This window comes from Lagopus leucura, unplaced genomic scaffold (genome assembly GCF_019238085.1).
Source record: "Lagopus leucura isolate 7727_CA_CO unplaced genomic scaffold, USGS_WTPT01 Super-Scaffold_100064, whole genome shotgun sequence".
Lineage (NCBI taxonomy): Eukaryota > Metazoa > Chordata > Aves > Galliformes > Phasianidae > Lagopus > Lagopus leucura.
Genome location: NW_024962308.1, coordinates 364,456 through 383,967, shown reverse-complemented (window position 1 = coordinate 383,967; position 19,512 = coordinate 364,456). Strand labels below are relative to the sequence as shown.

Genomic DNA, 19,512 nt, shown 5'->3' with positions numbered 1-19,512 from the left:
GGAGGTGTTTAGGGCCAGGTTGGATGGGAACTCTGGTCATTCTGATCTGGTGGTTGGAAAGCAGCCCATGGCAGGGGTGTTGGATCTCAGTGATCTTTTAGATTCCTTCCAACCCAAGCCATTCTATGATTCTATGATAAAAGTGGGTCAAGAAGGAGGGAAGATTAAGGAAGATGCCATTGCAGACAGGTCAGACATGGCCTATATGTCACCTCTGGGATCTGCCAAGGGGCTGAACCTCTCCTCCCCCCCATAGGGACTCACCTTGGGTAAGATTTGCACACTTGGCTATGCTGAGTGCTTCCCTAGGAAACTTAGTAGTCTCTATGGAGTTGTTTTATACCTTAGGATGCTGGTGGTCAGGCTGTATTACACTTAGTTCTTTGCAGATGCTTTGTATTATTCTTGGTTAACCTCATACACTTGGCAGACAGTGAATTCTTCACTGGCAATCCAAAGAACCTGTCATCCATTGCTAGTAAACTGCACTGTTCACTAAGCCAGCCGTGTGAGTTTTGATTGGACACAGCCAAAATTCCTTCAGTGCTCTGGCTGTGTGTGCGTGCACACAGGTGCCCCATGTTCCCCTTCACACCAGCATAGCACTTAGTGCTGCTTATCCTATGCAAGTTTCCTTTTGGCTTTGTTTCCTGACCAGTCATTATGTCTTTATGTCGGCTGCTTCCATCACCGTTAGCTTCATCCAGAGAATGGCAGGGACTCTGCTCTGCCCCACACTCATCCCACTCCCAGAGCCATGCTGGTTGCTGGCATTACTGCGGGTCTTCTGGAGCTGCGGTGCTTCTGTCATGGTTCACCAAAATCAGGCTCACGGCTGCAGTGTGAGGCTGTGCAAAGAACCAGGGGTTGGGGTGAAGACCTCAGTGGAGCTCCATGGGGTGGGCTGGAGGCATCTCAGGGCCTTGGGCTGAAGGAGAACCTGTTGCATGGATCCTACCCACAAGAAGGGCCCTTATTCCCTGTTCCCAAAGCTCACCGGTGATGCCAGGGCCTTCCTCCCCGCTCTGCAGCCTGCTGGCATTGTGCTGTTGCCCAGGCTTTTGGTACAGCTGCAGCAGGCAGGAGGGGGCCCTGCTGGGGGCCAGGGGCTCCAAGGACATCGCTGTTCCCATGGGGCAGCGGGGGGCTGAGTGCTGAGCACTCCCAGCCATGCTCCTCTCCTCGCAGCCTCACAGGACGTTGGCAGGGTCACTGCCATGGATGAGGCCATAAGCAGGGGGTGACCCGCAGCCCCTCCTGCTGGACCCTGAGGTTGGGAGGCCTTGTCCTCGTCCTCTGCAGCTGCTCCACAGCCCAGCACTTACAGCACAAAGAGGCGCTGCTACCCAGCACTGGTTAGCGTAGCAGCCCATCTCAACCCCCTCACATTCACCAGTAATGTTTTTTCTTCACTTGTGTGTTGGTTTGGAGGTTGGCACACGCACAGTGCTACGTAGTGGGATTGCAATTCCAACTAGATGAGAATGGAATGTTTTAAGTTTCATAAATAAAACTCACAATCATCTTGAAGTCTGTCAATTTACTCATTTACGACTTGAACAGCAATGTCTGCACTACCACCCTTCATGTGCGCAGAGCTTTAATGCAGGCCTGCTGAAGCTTGCTGATCCAATAACCAACTGAAGCCTTGTAAACGTTCAGCCTTAACAACAGTCACCTCTTCTGTCTTCAATCATCAGCTCTCCTTTTTCTGGCCTCTAGCAGCAACCCAGCTGTACAATCTGTCCGTCTGCTTCTGGCTATTTTCAGAGAGGTCAAAGGTGTCGATTTAGTGACTCAGATCTTCATCCCAAGCAGCAGGTAAGACACCTCATTCTGGGGGCCATGTTTCATTGATAAGGGTAAGAGAGATGTGAATCATTGGTGGAAGAACATTTTTTCGGGTTATGCCCTGTTCTGGGCAAATGTGCTTTCAAAGCAGGGAAAAACACAGCGTGGGAAGAAGCTGCTATTCCTCTGCAGTCTGATGGGCGATGATGCTGGTTTCATTTCTTTTAAATATGTGCTTTCAGCAAAGAGATGCTGTGACAGAGTTCATCCAAAGCTCCAGACTCCTGAATTCTCCAGACCTGCAGAAATTTGCACCGTCTCTCATGATGAATGGATTGCCATCTGTTCTGACAGGAGATCCTGAAAGTGTCAGCCACAGCGGAGCACTAATTGAGATGGCTGTTCATACTACAGCTGTCTTGCTGTGCAGGCAGAACCCCATCCTGCAGCCCCTGAGGAATGTGGCATTCTTGCCACGCCACGGAGTTAAAGTGATGTAACTCAAATGGTAGTTCAGCACATTGATAACTCTTCCATACATCTTGCTGCGTCCTCTATGATGTAACATCAACACCAGAAGGCATCAGCTCATTGTTCTAGTTGTAAATTACTGATGTGTAAGTATTTCAGTGCTGTTGGGATTAATTAGAACAGCACCAAGCTTTGGACTGGTACCTTTTCCAAGTAATTCTGTTCACTGAGCAATATCAGACAAATATTTGAGTGAGCAAGTCACATGGCTGATCACAGTGTGGAAACCTGTGTGTTCCAGAGGATGGAGCCATAGGCTGTCAGGATGGAAGGATCTGCTGCTTTGCTTCTTCTGGCCACCAAGACTTAAGGAAATTTCAGGTGCACACCAGGGACATTCCAAGACACCAGAGTCATTCCAAGAGGAATCCAGTTCAGGATGTCTAGAGAGTACACATGCAAGCAAGTCAATACTAACAGTTTTAAGAGTAGAATTTGAAAACATGCACGTGACTCACACTCTTTGTTTGCATGTCCTCTGCTCTGAGATGTCCTCATTCCCCATTGTAGAATCATAGAATGGTTTAGGATGGAAGGGAACTTAGGTCACCTAGTTCCAACCCAGATGCCACGGGCAGGGTTCCTAGCCACCAGATCAGGCTGCCCAGGATCACATCCAACCTGGCCTTGGATGCATTCAGAGATGGGGCATTCATGATTTCTCTGTCCAACCTGTTCCAGCACCTCCGCACCTTTTGAGTAAAAAATTTCTTCCTAACATCTAACCTAAATCCCCACTCTTTTAGTTTAAAGCCATTCCCCCTTGTCATATCACTTATCAGATCATGTAAAAAGTCAATCTGCCTCCTGCTTGGCAGCTGCCTTCAAGTGCTGGAAGGCAGCAATGAGGTCTCCCCAGAGCCTTCTCTTTTCCAAGCTAAACAAGACCAACTCCTCAACATGCCTTCTTAGGTGGGGTGCTCCACCCTTTCCACCCTTTGGATCATCTCTGTGGCCCTCCTCTGGACCCCCTCCAACCGTTCCACATCCCTCCTGTACTGGGGATCCCAGGCTTGGGTGCAGTACTCCAGATGGGGCCTTGCAAGGGCACAGTAGAGACGGACAATCACCGCCCTGCCCTGCTGGACACCTTCCTCAGGCCTTCCGGGCTGCAGGCACACACTGCTGGCTCATTTCCGGCTTTTCATCTGTCCAGACCGTCAAGTCCTTCTCCAACAGCTATTTTCAGTGAGTTCTTCTGTCAGCACACATATCTGGGATTGCATCAAGCCCAGTGCAACACCATGCCTTCGACCTCATTAAACCTCATTAGGTTCTCTTGTGCCCACTATTCAAACTTCTCCAGGTCCCTCCGGATGGTGCCCCTTCCTTCTGCAGTGTCAACTGCACCACTCAGCTTGGTGTCATCAGCAAACCCGATGAGAGTGCACTTAGTCCCACTGTCTATGTATTTGATAAAGATGTTAAAGAGCACCAGTCCCAAGATGGACTATCGGCGCACTACTTGTCAACTCCAACTGGACATAGAGCCAATGACAACAACGCTTTGGCTGTGACCTTTCAGCAGTTCTTAATCCATGTAATAATCCACTCTTCAAATCTGTATCTCTCCAATTTAGAGATAAGGATGTGATATGGGACCAAGTCAGAGGCCTTGCCCAAGTCCAGTTGCCCTTCCTTTGTCCAAAGGTGCCATCAATCCATCATAGAAGGCCATGACAATGAACCAGTGAGCAGCTGCTGCAGTGATGGACTAACTAATATATTCCTTTGTCACTTTTTTCCTCCTTAGCACTCTTTTCTGTCTACTTTGGCAGAAGATATAGTGTCTCAAGCGAGATCCTGGGAAGGAATGCACTGGCATGGGAAGTGCTTCTGACTGGATTTGAAAGAAACTGAAGAATCCTTGGTTTTGAATGAAGCAATTCCTCATGTGACCACAGACAAACTCCTCTGCATGATTTATCCTTGTAACTTTAGAGGTGTATCTACAATTTTTGCTGGTAATGCACCAAATTTCACTGAGTTTCTCTTGGGTCTCAAGCTTATAGATTTGTTTATAGAGTTTTAGACTGAGGAAGACCCATCCTACCACTTCTGGCAGAGTTAGAGGGGTATGAGCAGAAGAGGAGCACTTTCCCATCTTCTCTGCTTTTTGCATTAGGATTTACCCCCAAACTAGGAAGCTGGGGACATGCAAGCATTCATGCTCACTAGTCATTTTGGCACACAGGAGCAGAAATTTTCAGGTTTCCATTCCATGTTTTTCAAGGAGAGAAGCTTTCTCTAGTTCCTGTGTGGACCTTTCACATTTTATTGGGCTTTGGGAACTTCGTTGCTTTCCAGTAGACATATTTCTTGCTTCAATATGATGGTGCCCATGACCAGAAATAACAGGGATTTCATAAAAGGCTCTTATAATACAATTCTGTTTATTTCTCTTTCTCTACAGCAAGACCAAATAGCCACCCTTGAGGCAAGAATTTGAGACTGGTGTTTTTTTAAAGCAGGTAATGTTTTCATCAGTAAATCTTCATATTTTAGGTGCTATTTATGTTCTGTTGCACAGTGGTTCCTTCTGTAAACTTTCTGTATTACCAACCATCTTACCATTGCAATGTATAGTTCAGGATGGCTCTGACACAGATGGTTGGTGATAATCAGGTGTGGTTCTGATACTGCTGCCCAGAGAAGCTGTGGATGCCCCATCCCTGGAGGTGCCCAAGGTTGGATGGGCTCTTGAGCAGCCTGAGCTGGTGGGTAGCAACCTTGCCTATGGCAGAGATGTCGGAACTGGATGATTTTTAAGGTCCCTTCCAATTTAAGCCATTCTATGATTCTATTAAATCTAGAAAATAAGGCAGGAAGAGGTAATTTATCCAGAACATAGCAGTTTTCTAATTCACCAGGTAAAGCCTGGATTTCTGCTTCATTCTCTCTCTATTCTTACACTGGAATTCAGTGTTCTCATTTTTACTTTTTGCTAGTCTCACAAACCCATGGAGATCAGCTGCCGTCTTGGCTGTTGTTCCCAAGTTGAAGGGCAAAACCAGAAGTCATTGCCTGGCTTTCAACAATTCTGGTATGCTTTGATTCAATAACTTGAGTACCCAAAGATGAAGTTTTTGTCTGTTGTGTTTTCAGGACAGAAGGTACTGCCTACCTGAAAGATTGCATGTGGGGTTTTCCATTAGTTTACGCATTGGCCTCTGGGAGGTGGAATGAGCCATGAGGATTGCTGGTGTAATTCTGAATTTGCAAAACCTGCACTTAAAAAAGTGCTTGTCAAGCTTCTGGTTTTAGGCTTTTCAACTCCCTGCTCATCCAGGCTGATGTAAGTTACATGGTTCTCTACTGACATATAGTAAAAGGCTACATTTTCTTAGATGGACTGTGGAGACTGCAGTACTTCTACCATAACTCCAAGAACTATGATGTTCTATGATGCTCTCTCCTCCTTGCATAAAAACGTTGAAGTTGCTAAGTCTAATGTCAGTGGCTTCTCATCTGTTCAGCATGCAGCTGGCCCCACGGGTCTGGGTGTTTCCACTTTCACAGAAAATACAATAAGAAGAAATGTCCAACAAGAAGTAATCAGCCAGCAAAACCATGGGAATTGGCTTACTTGGTACAAAACTTACTGAAAATCTTCCTTCCGTAGTACCTTTATTTGGAACTTGTTATGGCATTCAGAGACATCACTGGGTGTGAATAACCTCGTGTGTTTTCTGTCAAGGCAAAAGTTACTGCACACACTGTATTTTCCAACAGGAATAATGAAGACAGAACTCAAGCTGGCTGCATACTTGGGGATGCACAGCACAGAAAAGGACTGGGAGGGTCTGACTGACCCACGTACCCACTTGTCTGCATTCTGATATGCCTGCACACACATTTAACGCTGTAGTTTCAAATGGCCAAACAAAATGCGGTGAAATCTTTGTATGATTCTGCCTCTTTTCATCATGCTACATCATGACTATGGCAATCTTTGAAGATGCAAGACCTGAACTCACTGCCCTACTTGCCCAGGAGTGGCTTTGGTTTCATCATGCAGTTGCATGCATTCTTGTGCACTTGTAGATGTGCCACTATTTGTTCAAGTGGTAGGAGTCCATCCTATAGGATGGAGAAGAGACTTTTTGTTAAAACTGGAGATCTGCATGCCTTGTGCTTGATCTGGACGTTGTTGGTTGTACTCGTTCTTGCCTTTTGCCACTCTTTAGTCACTGCTGAAGATTATCCAGACACAGGAGTGCAACTCAGCAATCTTCCTGCCGCAGCACATTCACAAAGACCTGGCACAGCTGACAAAAATTTGGGGAAAGAGTGTGGATGAGGATATCCACATCCTTCATCTTGTCCTAGGCAGCTTCCTTAAGGATCCCCATCAGCACCCATGGACAGTGTAAGGAAACTGCAGCCACATCACACCTGCAAGAATTTTAAAGGCAGCAGTTATTTAGACTTTCTTAACTCTTTCCAATGGGCAGTACCTGAACTGATGAGGAAGATGCATCAATTTGGGGCTTGTTTCTTACAGAAGGAGTAAAAAATTCTTGGCTGTTTACTTGCATTTTGGAAAAGGAATTGCTGAATAAATCCTCATGATGTGTTGACAGAGCTTTCAGTTTGCAAACAGAGGTGCTAACTCAAAACACAGTGCTGTGTGTAATTTATATGCTACCCTTTAAATGCTACCAAGAAGATATTTGATAAAAGGGGATTGGCAGAGTATGGCTTACAGTAGAATTTGGAGTTCAAGTTAACATGAGTCATTGCTGTAGAGTGTTTTATATGTAACAGCCACATTTTTGGTCCATGACAGCACAGGTTATTACTCAGGTTCTGTTCTTTGGTCTGTCATTGCTCACAATCTGACCTTGGACAAGTTGTTTAACCTTTCTGGGATTATGACTTATAAATGTCTGCCTCATTCACATAAAAGCCTGAGGTTACTGTGTGCTGTTTTGGATGGTGTTCTCTGGCTTGGCTGAGATACTCATTTTGCTTCTAAGACCTCTGTAATTCCTCTTGGCTCATCGTGCAAACTTACAGGGATGTCCTGTCTAGATGCTAAGAGAATCAAAGCTTTTTTGTTGTTGAAACACTGTGAACGTAAGTCTTAAATACTTCTCTTGCAGTGCCAGTTCACTTTGATGGGATGCTTTCAAGCAGGGAGATAAGAAGCAAATAGGAAGAAATTGTTGCAAACACAGTTATTGTTCCTGATTTGAAGGTGATAAATTTGTTGTAAAAAAAGAAAATAAATGCAGTAGCTGAGCAATTTAAAAGCCACTTTTTTGGAAATCTGACCTGCTGTGATGCCTGTGCTGCCCTTTCCTCTTGGCTATTCCTGAATCCAGGCTGTTTATGGTACGACTGTAGGTAAGCATGAATTTATTGCCATCTGGTCACTTCCATCTCTAGGCTCAATGATTCCGTGATTCTTTTATAAAAAACATGGAAGTTGTATGTGTGAGGTCAGCCAACTTTATTCTATGTGTGGAAATGAGAATCTTTTCATCATGCTTGGGTTGAGTTGTGCTGTGATATGTACAGATGGGGAATAGAAATACCTGAGTTCAAAGCTTTTGTCCCAGTGAGCAGTGAGTGCCCCAAATTATCCACTCTCTTCCTCCATCACTGTTATCTAATTAATGGAGGATCTGAGAGCTGAGTGAGCTGCAGAACGAGGAACAACTTTATGGCATAAACAGCAGTCTGGCAGTCTGTCGTTTTGACACACCTTTCTCTAAGAGTTCTTCAGCTTTGATGTATTTCTGTGTCAGTTGGTCGTTCCATTAGGATCCTTTCATCCAGATCACAGAGCTGATCTCAGCCCAGAGATCACCAGTCTCCTTGGCACTTCCTTGCCCACTCAAGACTGGAAACTGAGGCACATCAGATCTGTGAATGAATTCAGACCCACACGGAGGCAATGGATTTATGCAGCCCCAGCAACCCATATGTAGAGATGACTTCCCCTTCTCTGCCTCTGAAAATGCCTGTGATGGAGACAGTTCTGTTAGCACATTACTGCTCTGCTGACCACACAACACAAGCATCACTGTTAAGAATACACAGCTAGTTGGAAGACACCCTGCACGTCTCTGGCATCTGTGACTCCTCTGCATCTTATGCAGCCTGTTTTGGGAACACTGCTGAAATAGTTGCTTGAGTGCTAAACACAAGCAGCTGCTCTGATGACTGTGCTTAGCTTTCTACACACACAGCTTGGTCCTAAGAATTTGATTCCAGGTTCCTTAGTCCATGAAATCCGCCATGGCATTTGTAGGTTGCTGTACACTGGGTGTTAATGGTACTCTTACTCTTTGATTTCCAGCCTGAAGGAATTGTTCTTTCCTTTCCTTGATGCAAAAAGACCCTGAGTTGGCTGCAGAGCTGCAGGATGCATTCCTGGGTGAGGCTCTCCTTTCTCATTCTGTTGCTACCTGGAAAGCAGCTGCTGTCTTCAGGAGAGCACAGAGAGGTCGGACAGCTGGCAGCACAGTCTGCCCATGGCCAGCACTGTGACCTTCCTCCTGGTGCATGGGCACTGGTAGTGCCTCAAACATGCAGTGCCAGTGAGGGCCTGGATGTGCAGGGACGGGCATTTCTTGCAGATGCTCATTACAGCTGGTGATTTGGTGTGGACCTCTGACTGTGCTTTTACCTTAATCTAACTGGGGGTCAGCGGAAATCACAGTTTGTTAGCAGCAATGGATTCGCTGCAGGTTAAGACCACCCACCTCTAATGAAATTACCCGAATTTTGCCTAATGAATTTGAGTTGCAGATATTGTGCTACTCGAGTGCAAATTAATTTAATTATGCTCATGTTGTATACACATTTCACTTCCACCACTGTACAATCCACTGTTGGAATGCAAACATGTGAATACTGATTTACAGCAAGTTGCACAGCTTTGGGTGCCAGGGGTCTCCTGCAAAGCCAGCACACTCCAGGATTTTTTGTGATGCTTTTTTATACATATTTTTATCACATTCCCACTGCCCTGATACAGCCCTCTGCCCACAGTGAGTGAGTTAAAGATAGGGCTCATCTCCCTACCTGCAGGCTATGTTAGTCATGCTAATTAACTACACGTTTTTTTCCCCCAAGATGCTCCTGTCTTCAAATACAATTTGTGTTGTGATTAAGAGTTCCTCTACTTAATTAATTAAGCAGTTTCAAGAATGCTCATCCTGATCTAGATAAAAGTACATGTTTACTGTATCTAAGGATGCACATACAAAGACTTGTACAGACTACAGTTCATACTTGACTGACAGCATTATGATTTTATGATTACACTGACATAACCACACTCCTGTCCTTTGGCAGTTAAAGCTGGATAAAGTGGAGCTTGTGATGTATGAGATGAGCTTTCAATTTTTTATCAATATAAATATGATAGAGCCTGAAATGTCATCTAAGCAATGGCAGCACAATGAGAGAACTGTGATCCAAGAGGGAGGCTGCTGGAAGGGGTGGTCATAGGGTAACTTAGTGCAGGGCAATCTAAGGGGAAACTCGTGGATGTTGTTTAAACATCTGAAAGGCTGAGGTACACACATGTGCCCATGGATTCTCCTCTATGGCCTCTTCGTTGGGAGCAGCACAAATGTTTGGGGTTCCAGCTGCTGCAAGGAAGACTTGGGTCAGTGTGAGGTGATAGTAAGGACAGAGAAGTATGGCAGCAATTTCTCCATCACCATCAAGAGCAAGTCTCACTTGTCCAGGAACACCAGGAGTAAAGCTGTCCTGCTAAGAGGTAGGGAATGTTGTACCACCAGCACAAGAGGTGCCATGCTCAGTGCTGCCAACCATCCAGCAACACAGTGGGACCTCCAGCCATCTGGTCACACAGTACCCAGAGCCAGTGGTGAGTGACAAAACCCAAAGGTTCCCATTTCTCAATACCACCTGGTAACTTCTGGATGAGAAGACTGTGTGCTCCCGCCTCAAGATGAAGAGCTGATTGACAGAGAACACAGTGAGTCCCTAAATGTCTCAGGCTGTACCAGCTTTAGTGATGGGGATGTCTGCAGGAGTACACCTTGCTGTTCAGTGGGAATACCAGGACTTGCTCCCGGTGCAGTGTGGAGCAGAGGCACCTTGCTGACCTCTTGCAGATGCTTCAGTGCTATCTCCTGCAGAGCATGGGTGGCTTTGTGCTGCTGTCTGCAAAGCTGAGGCTGGGACCTGCCTGTCTGATGTCTGGGTTTTGCTTTTGGTGGAAGGCAGGGCAGCCCAAACACACCCTGCCAGGTTTGTCTTCCAAGCTTCATTCTAAGACTGCTTGGCATTGCCACCCCGATGGTTCCTTGCCCTGTTCCCTGGAGGACGATGTGGGCAGGGACATGAGCTAGATGCCAGGCTGGGAGCTGGCACTGCTCACATCAAAGTTTCCAAACAGAATCAGGTCGAGCAGATTAATGGAGGGTCCCAGTTTCTATACAAAGACCTCCAAACTGTGGTATGAACTGCAGCAATCACATCATCAGAGCTTCAGTGAAAGTGCTGAGCTCTGTGTGCTGGGCAGCACAAGAGCTCTGACGTGGACACAGAGCTGCAGGGGTGAGGCAGCCTGGGCTGCACAGCTGACCTGGGCAGAAGGCAGGCAGCCATCAGCAAAACAATGACAAAAAGGAAGAGCATCAGGGCTTGGTTGCCAATGAACCTAAAATGCTTCTGAAGCAGCAGGACCCTTCCCACATGCATTCCGGCTCTGCAGTGCAGTCAGAATGCATGCAGTTCTCCTTCTAGGCATGGTAATGCAGCCTCCTTCCATGGACCATTCCCCAGGGACAGCTGGCTGTGTGCTGGCAGTGATCCTAGTGGCTGACATTCCCAGGCTGACTCCCCCTGCATCTCCCTTTAGTTCCCAAGAGCCCCTTCTGTGGGTCCACCTCTGCTCCTGTCTGCACTGCTCCTAACAAGGTAATGCTCCCTAAGAACAGTGTAAGATTTTCGTATCAATATGTGGTTTGCACATAGCAAAAGGTGGAGAAATAGCAGAGGACAGGAAGGAAATCAAGAAGGTCCCAACCGGACCACGCTTAAGAACAGATTTAATTCTCACTTTTCTCCACACATGAGAATATGAATGCTCTCTCAGGAGCTTTCCCATTCTTTCTCTCTCTTTTCCTAACACTGCCAGAGATCTGTGTCCCTTGCCAGCCACCCATACTGTCAGGATCCTCAGACTGCAGCTGCATGCTCTTTCAGACCCTGGGGAAACCATGTCTGAGAAAGGGACACGGCCTTTATCTGATGACACGGCCTTTATATGATGACACTGAGAGCTGCCCACTGAATAGGGCTAAGTGAAGGTACAGCTCTCAGCTCTCATCAGAAATCCAGTTTTACCAACAGCTACTTTTATGGAACCTTGTGGTTCTGTACGCTCGTGCAGTCACAGTCCTGTGTTTTCAGAAGGCCAAACGAGACTCTGAATTTAGGTACACTGTGATCTTTGTGTTAGGATCTGGAAGTTAGGATGCTGTCCTGCACGTTTCTGCATGTCTCTGCTCTGATATTGAGAATCTCACAGATCTCTGCAGCCTCCAGCCCTCCCCTCTGCCTCCAGCCTCCTGTACGCTGCATCCTCCCCCAGCCATCCCTGTGCCCCCACATGTCCCAGCTGCCACGTTGGCACCGTCCCCAAGGAGCACCAAGGAGGAACCAGCAGCCAGCACTGCCAATGGGCACTGCTAAAATGCACTGCCAATGGGGACTGCTAATGCCAACAGGCACTGCAGATGGGTGCTGCTAATGGGTGCTACCAACAGGTGCTGCCAACATGCACTGCCAGTGGCTGCTGCCAGCACCAACAGGCGCTGCCAACAAGTGCTGTCAGTGGGTGCTGCCAGCACCAACAGGCGCTGCCAACAAGTGCTGTCAGTGGGTGCTGCCAGCATCCACACGCGCTGGCAATGGGCACTGGCTGTGGGGACTCCCAACAGATGCTGCCTGCAGGCACTGCAGATGGGTGCTGCCAACACCAGCAGACATTGCCAGTGGCACTGCCAGCATCTGCCCCGCGCCCAGGTGGGAGGAAGGCACAGAACCACTTAACCCAAAATAATTTTATTGTTGCTGTTGCTTCCGATACAAAAAAGGAATCCCACGAAGAGCCATCTCTCTCTGTGAGACAAGGGCACAGGGTTCAGTTTCAATGCTTCCAAAAACATCCAGCAAGAAATGGCAATACAAAAAACACCACACCAGAGAGGAATTAAGGAAACCTTGAGCTTCTTCATGTGATAGCTTTGGCTCAACACACACACACAAACCCATCTCTGCTCATTTATTATTATTAATAGTTTTGTTTTTGTTTTTGTTTTTTTTTAAAAAAAGCACCTGTTGGGAAAACCAAACCAAACCAAAATAATAATAATAATAATAAAAAAAAAACAAACATCAGGCCACCCATCCTATCACTAGCTCTGTAACTCTTGCAAAACCAGAGTCTGGAGCTGCATTATACAAAGAGTTTTCAAGTTTGACGTTAGCCCAAATACAGTATATGTACACTTCCCCACTCTGTGCAGTGGAAGCGTACCAGGAGAAAACAACCACCCCACCCCCAAATACCAAGAAGCAGTTACAGAATATGCACTCCTCACACCACCGAGCAATCAGACTGTGGTGGTGACTCATAAATACGGAAGGGTGGATGGGTACAGTGCACTAACGCTGACAGTTCCATACCAGCACCAGCTTCTGAAAGCACCTTTGGTTTGTTGTCAGGTAGTTCTGTGTGTCACCAGAGTGAGTTAGCACCTTTCTTGCCTTTGATGATGCACAGTGTTGATGCAGAAGTGAGAACGGATTCCTACAGAACGAGGCCGTGGCACTGTGGAGCTCTGTGTGAAGGACCACCCGAGGTGGGGGAGAAGCCCACCTGGACACAGAAGCCCACATGGCCAAGGGAGGCAGCGGGGAGAGCTCCTTTCACTTCACCTGTACTTTCCGGCCCCTTTGGAGCACATTGCATTTGTCTGCACTACGAGGGATGCCTCTCAGTTGTCACCAAGATGTAGGCAGTGATGAGGGCAGTGCCCTGCAGCTTTCGTTTCCACTCCTGGCTGTGGGCAATCAGCCCCCTGGTTCACACCAATGGGTGGCTCAGTGTCAGGGACTGACCATGAGGGCTGGGCTGTCCCTGCCCCACGCTGCAGAGCCCACCCCCCTGTCTGTTCCTGCTGGGAGGGTTTTAAAAGATTTTAAACCACTCATCAATGGTAGCCAGCAAGTCTGCCCCTGCAGTGTGCCATACGTGTGCACCAAGTTCTCCATCCCCACTGGCAAAGGAAGGATGGATGCTCTGAACCAGGTTGGTGACATGTTCCCTTCCAGTTTAGTTTGTTCATTTGCATTAACCAGTGCAATTATTTGCTTTTCCCCAGAGTTCCTATTCACATCTGTAAGGACACATTAACCCCTGGCTTGCTGGAGCTCTGTAGAACCCCTTCCAGCACCAATCTTTGGAATAAATGCACTGTTGAGCACACTGCAGTGTGAAAACCCTACGCTCCCTGCAGGAGCTCTGGTCCTTCGGGCTGGCTGCTTCATGACACGAGGTTTGCAGCTTGAGCTGCCCCCTCACTCACTAGCAAGCTTTTCAGTTTGAGACAGCAGCCCAAATGGACCACAGGACATGGAGAGGACAGAGAGACAGAGGAGCCAGCGTAGGTAGGGCTCTTGTGCAGCGCCATTATGACAATGCAGAATCAAAGAAGAAAATAAACTGTTGGGAAAGGCACCAACATCACACCCTTGAAGCAACTCCCAAAGCCGCCCCCAGATCCCCTCCCATTTACTGGGATGTGGGGCGGTATACGGGCTGCGAGTGTGAAGGACCGGAACCTTCCCATGGTGCTGCCTCTGCCAGCTCAGATCAACAGCACCTTGTCTGAAGGAAACAGAAGGAGCCGAGTGCAGGGCGGACGCCCCTGCTAACACAGTGGGAACCTTTGGCAAAGCTTGCATGAGCTCTTTTGTGGTGTGGCTTGGTTTTGAGCCAAGCACCCCATGGAATGGAATACCCCTGCACGGCCCAGGTGAGTGCTGAGCCCACGGGGACATTTCCCATCAGTTGTGCAGTGCAGTGGGGGAGGTGGTGGCAGGGGGTGCAGCAAGAGAAGAGGCAGATGTTTCCAGGTGTGGATGGCAAGGCTAAGGACTGTACTGTCGGTTCGGTGGGTGGGTCTCATGGCTGTTAGTAGAGCTGGAGCTGGAGCTTCATCCTCAGTGCTTGGCCCAGCTCCCCTGCTAAGTAGTTGAGGTCATTCTTGGCCTCTAGTTTCTGCAGTTCCCTCTTGCGGTACAGGGGCACGCTCATGATTTCCAGCAGGTAGGTGCCTGGCACTATTTTCTTGCGGCCAAGGTGCAGGAAGCTGAGCCCTTCTTTTTGGTGGATGCGGAAGTAGCCATCCTCATTCCCATGGGAGATGAGGTACCGCACGCGGTTCTCCAGGGGCTCCACAGCTGGCAGAAGCTCCAGGATGTGCTCGTTGTGTGCCAGGTCAGAGAGGTTCAGCATCATGGACAGAGGAGTCTCCACATCCATGCTGGCCAAATTCACATTGTGATCCTAGGGAAGGAGCCAGGTGTGTTACTTACAGATGCCAAGAAAAAGGTGATGGCCTGATATGAGAAGAGTTGATTTAGGGGATTCTGCCTCACGTGACCTCCTAAGGCAGCTCTGAGGAATGGGTGCCACTTCTATGGTCCTCCAAGTGTTTCTTTGTGCCCTGTTTCCATCCTTGAGATGGAACCAGCATGTCCACAGCCCTCATCTTCAGTGAAAAGCACCAAGAAATTCTTGGGCATTTTGCTCAAGGCCTGAAGAGCCTCCCAGACCTACCTGTTCTGAGTAGGTCTGTGAACTTGGAAAGCCTTTTAAAGAGGTCAAAACTTCCTCTTTCAAGGAAGAACCTGTAGGGAGACTGACAGTCTGGAGCCTGATAGCCTTCTATGGCACTGTGGGACCTGTTACCCCAATTGCATCCCTTGCCAGGAAACATGGCCAGACCACAGAAGTGTGTGTCACTTAAGTACAGAGTGGATCTGCCTGGATTGAGACAACCCCATGGGAATGGACATGCTGTATGGGTTCCACTCCAGGCAGCCACCCCCAAGTGACTCAGTTCTTATCTTGCTCCACCTCATCTGGGATGTCATGAACTTCTTACCTTGTGCCTCTCGGTGCCATTGACACTGCGTCGCTGTCGACCTCTCTTGGGATAGCCATTTATCTTGCACTCATAGCAGGTTTCAGGGGAGAGCAGATTGTCTTCATCCTCTTCTTGAGGGGCAGGAAGGTAGGCCCCCTTCCCAAAACCCAAGCCAGAAATACAATGTCTGGTGGCAGAAAAGCAGAGAGTTCCATCTCAGATTCATGCTTTGAGAAGGAAAAATTTGCATTGCACTCATGCGTTCCTCATGTGGCACCCAGACACAAAGGGAAGATCACGCCTTTCATGGATTGTGCAGAATGTGGACCTGCCTGGGGGAGATATCAGGCCACATCTTTTTTAATAAGGTTTAATCTGTTTGAATCTGTGCTGCATCTGCTTCACTGATAGTAACTGCACTAACTAGTGTGCTGGAAGAGGATATGGGATTTGGAAGAGGACATGGGAAGAGGATATGGGCATTAGCAAGGGGATTCTGTGAGGTGACAGCAACAGTCTGGCAATGGAGAAGCCAAGGGCTCATGGGAATAGGAGCTCACTGGCTCCCAGGGCTCTCCCAGATGGTTCTGGTGACTCTGGCAGGCAGTAGAGGTGTGGTGATAGAGGATGCCCAGGGACAGCATGCACAGAACAACCTGCAACATTCCCTGGCATTGTACAGTGGACACCACAGAATACACAAATATACACTGTGCAGCTCATGGCCACCTTGGTTGTCATTCTCAGGGGCCTGAGCTACAAACTGTGGTGGAGCTGGGGCACCATCACCTGGTACCTGGTTACCTACATACTCTGCGCAGAGCAGCAGGCACTTCTTAAAAGTGTCTTGGAGCACAGGAGAGGAGTGTGAGATTGCTTTCTGGCAGTAGAGAGCACTCAAGCACTTTGCTTCACAAAGTCGAGGTGAAGCACAAGCCAGGTTGGAAACAGCACCTGATACACAGCTGCACTTCAGCATCCACAGTGCTGAGAGATGATCACTTACAGACAAGGTGAGGGTGGGGCAGTGAGTGAAACTGCATAGGGTCCCTGCCAGGAAGCACTTCCAGGCTCTGGTTTCACCTAAGTCTAAAAGCATCCATGATACAGAAATACATGGCTCCAGAAGCAGGCTGGAGATGAGCTGGGGTGAGAACCAGCTTCCAGTCCTGCTGGTCAAACTGGGCCGTGGGGGGCAAGTCTCAGTCTCTTAATGACACTCTAGATGCATTTCAAATGTGCTTATCCAGGTATACCTCAAAGAATAAAAGGTATACCTCTAAGAAATCCCTACAGCAGAGACTTGGCTCTTACCCTTGTCCTGCTCGGAAGTAGCCTCCAGGACAGCCACAGAGGTAACCTCCATCTGTGTTGGAGCAGCCATAACTACAGGGGCTGCCGCCAGCTGAGCATTCATCCACATCCTGGCACCCCCCAAAGGCCTGGTCAAAGTCAAAGCCAGACGGACAGACGCACTTGAAACTTCCCAGAGTGTTGTAGCAGGAGGCAGAGCCACATGCAGTTGGGCTGGAGCACTCGTTTTCATCTGCACCAGAGACAGCAAACTGGTTAGAAACTTAGTGGGCAAAGGTTTCTGAGGCAGGGCAGGAAGCACAGCGATGGCTTTGCAGATGTGAACCCAGAAATCAGTGTCAGCAATGGTCAGGGTGGCTGCAGAGGGACTCAGGGCCCAGCTGCCATCTATCCCTCAGCCCTCAGCCCATGATATAAGGGTCCCTGTCCCACACTTACCCACACACTGATTCCACTGATAGTGCTGCACGTAGCCCTGCGGGCAGCCACATCTGTAGCCTCCAAGCACATTCTGGCAGCCATGCTGGCACCGGTGGTTTCCGTCACACTCATCTACATCTGCAGGAATGTAACACAGGGGGTGGTGAGACAACTCCTCCCTGTTCTGTGGGCAGCAATAGGTGCACAGGGACCACACGTGTACAGAGTACAAGCTTGGGAGCCAGTACCCATCAGGGTGCTCATGTAGGTGAATGGTTCTGCCTTATTATTGCCCACTCCTTTCCCATTCTTGGCTGCTATGATTGCAGTACCAAGACCTACTTGTCCAAGAGCAAGTCTGTCTCCAGGCAGATCAGGGCAGTGTGATGCTGTGAGTCAACCAGGAGCTCTTCCACATCAAACACATTTCTGTCAAAGCCCCTGGGAGAAAGACCTACCTTCACAGTTGACACCAGAGCTGTCCAGGGAGAATCCCTTCTGACATTCACAGTTGTAGCTGCCTGGTGTGTTCAGACACTGCCCTTTGGCTCCACACAGAGAGGGCTGAGCTGTGCACTCATTATTGTCTGCAAAACATTAACATTGTAAGTCCAAGCCCAAGGGGAGCGCACTTTGAGTACAGCTCCCTGGCAGTGGTAACAGAATGAAACATCAGATGCTGACTGCAGAGAGGTCAGCAGCAGCTCTCTGCAGAGCTGCAGTATTCCACAGCCAAAGCTGCAGGATTTGGAGAGACTGCAGAGGGCCTGAAGCTAACCCCCCCCCCAGGACACTCTCAGCACGCACAGCAACCAATGCCTCTACTCACCAATGCAGGATGAGTGATGCTGAGTGAAGCCTGGAGGGCATTTGCAGTTGAATCCTCCAATAACGTTCACACACAGGAACTGGCAGTTGTGCTGCTTGGTGGAACATTCATCCAAGTCTAAAGCAACAAGCACAAGAACACATGTCTCAGTTTCTCTTACTGAGATAGCTTATCTCTGTGGTCTGAGTTGATGGCAGCTGTACACATGGTGAAACAGCTGTACTGAAAAGATCAGGACCTGGCATGGCCTAACCTCAGGAACATCACACACAAAGCTCCTGCATGAGAATCACATGTCCAGTCAGCCTTTCCCCCTCTGATTACATACCAACACATAGGGAAAACACAATTTTTTTTCTCAGCCTCTCCAGTAAGCCACAAATCACAGCCCTCCCAGATTCCTAGATCACTTCTGCAGCCAGAGATGAGGCAGGTTCTCTGCTGCTTCCTTCTCCTGGGGAAATACCTTTGCAAATCTTCCCATCTTCTTGCAGAACATATCCTCTGGGGCACGAGCACTGGTAGCTGCCCTCTGTGTTCTTGCAGATGAAGTTACATGGTTTAGGGGACTGGTTACATTCATCCAGATCTGGAGTTGAGAGACATGGGACAAAGCGTTCATGGGCTGTGCTGCTGGATGGGGCCCCATGTCACACTTGACCATTCAGGCTATCCTTAATGCAGATGATCCTGGGTTTCATGGCTCAACAAAACTAAGCAGTCATATGGCCACATGGGTCCTAACACTCCCTGCCCCAAACAAATCTATTTTTTCCACTAGGAGATCTAGAAGACCTCCTAAGGAAAAGAGCGTAATCATCTTCCTGCTCAGACATGGGATGTGATGTGAGAGGAGGATCTGCCAACCTCCCCAGCTCACTCCTGGCTGAAGAGATGTATGGAAGCTCCTCCCAGGTACCAGGAACAGCCCTGTATTTCTTGGGACTGTGTCACCTTGGCTGAGCAATGGGCTCTGAAAATGCCCTTAACTTTTGAACCAGGCCAGAGGGCACACACCTGGAGAAATCATAAACGTTTAGAGAGAAATCCTGGCTTGGTGCTCAAGGTCACAGCTGCCCTCCTGGGCACAGAGCTTGGTTTCTGGGATCTAAGACCTCTCTTCCATTCTGTGTCCAGGACCTGTCTGCTGGCACAGTACTCAACACCATCTCAGTACTGGATGTGTGGCACCTCTTCATCTCCTTCCATACTTTCCCAAACGCTTGCAGCTGTGATTCCAGGAGTGGATTTTATGGCAGCACCTGAGTGGCACTCGGGCTGGCTAGGGCCTGCAGCAAAACGTGTGGCTGCTCACAGATTGTCAACTCTGGATCATGTTCCCTATCTGTCTCTGAGGTCAGAGGGACAACACAAGGACTTTGGGTTTTGGGGTTCTGAGGATGCAGGGATGACTTTGATGCACTGTCACGTAAGAGGTAGGTCACACAGGACCATATGGACAGAGGTGGAAACCAAGAT

At 48.4% G+C, this 19,512-nt stretch overlaps 1 protein-coding gene across 1 annotated transcript in view; it reads right to left on the bottom strand.

The window, feature by feature from the left end:
• Positions 1-12,637: 12,637 nt before the first annotated feature.
• The window catches only part of LOC122188504 (fibrillin-2-like), a 126,750-nt gene continuing 119,875 nt past the window's right edge, over positions 12,638-19,512 (bottom strand). Inside the window, 7 exon segments of the mRNA XM_042886862.1 lie at positions 12,638-14,887; positions 15,489-15,657; positions 16,785-17,016; positions 17,223-17,342; positions 17,663-17,791; positions 18,034-18,150; positions 18,500-18,622. Of these exon segments, the coding sequence (XP_042742796.1) occupies positions 14,513-14,887; positions 15,489-15,657; positions 16,785-17,016; positions 17,223-17,342; positions 17,663-17,791; positions 18,034-18,150; positions 18,500-18,622 (1,265 nt within the window). The 3' untranslated portion in view covers positions 12,638-14,512.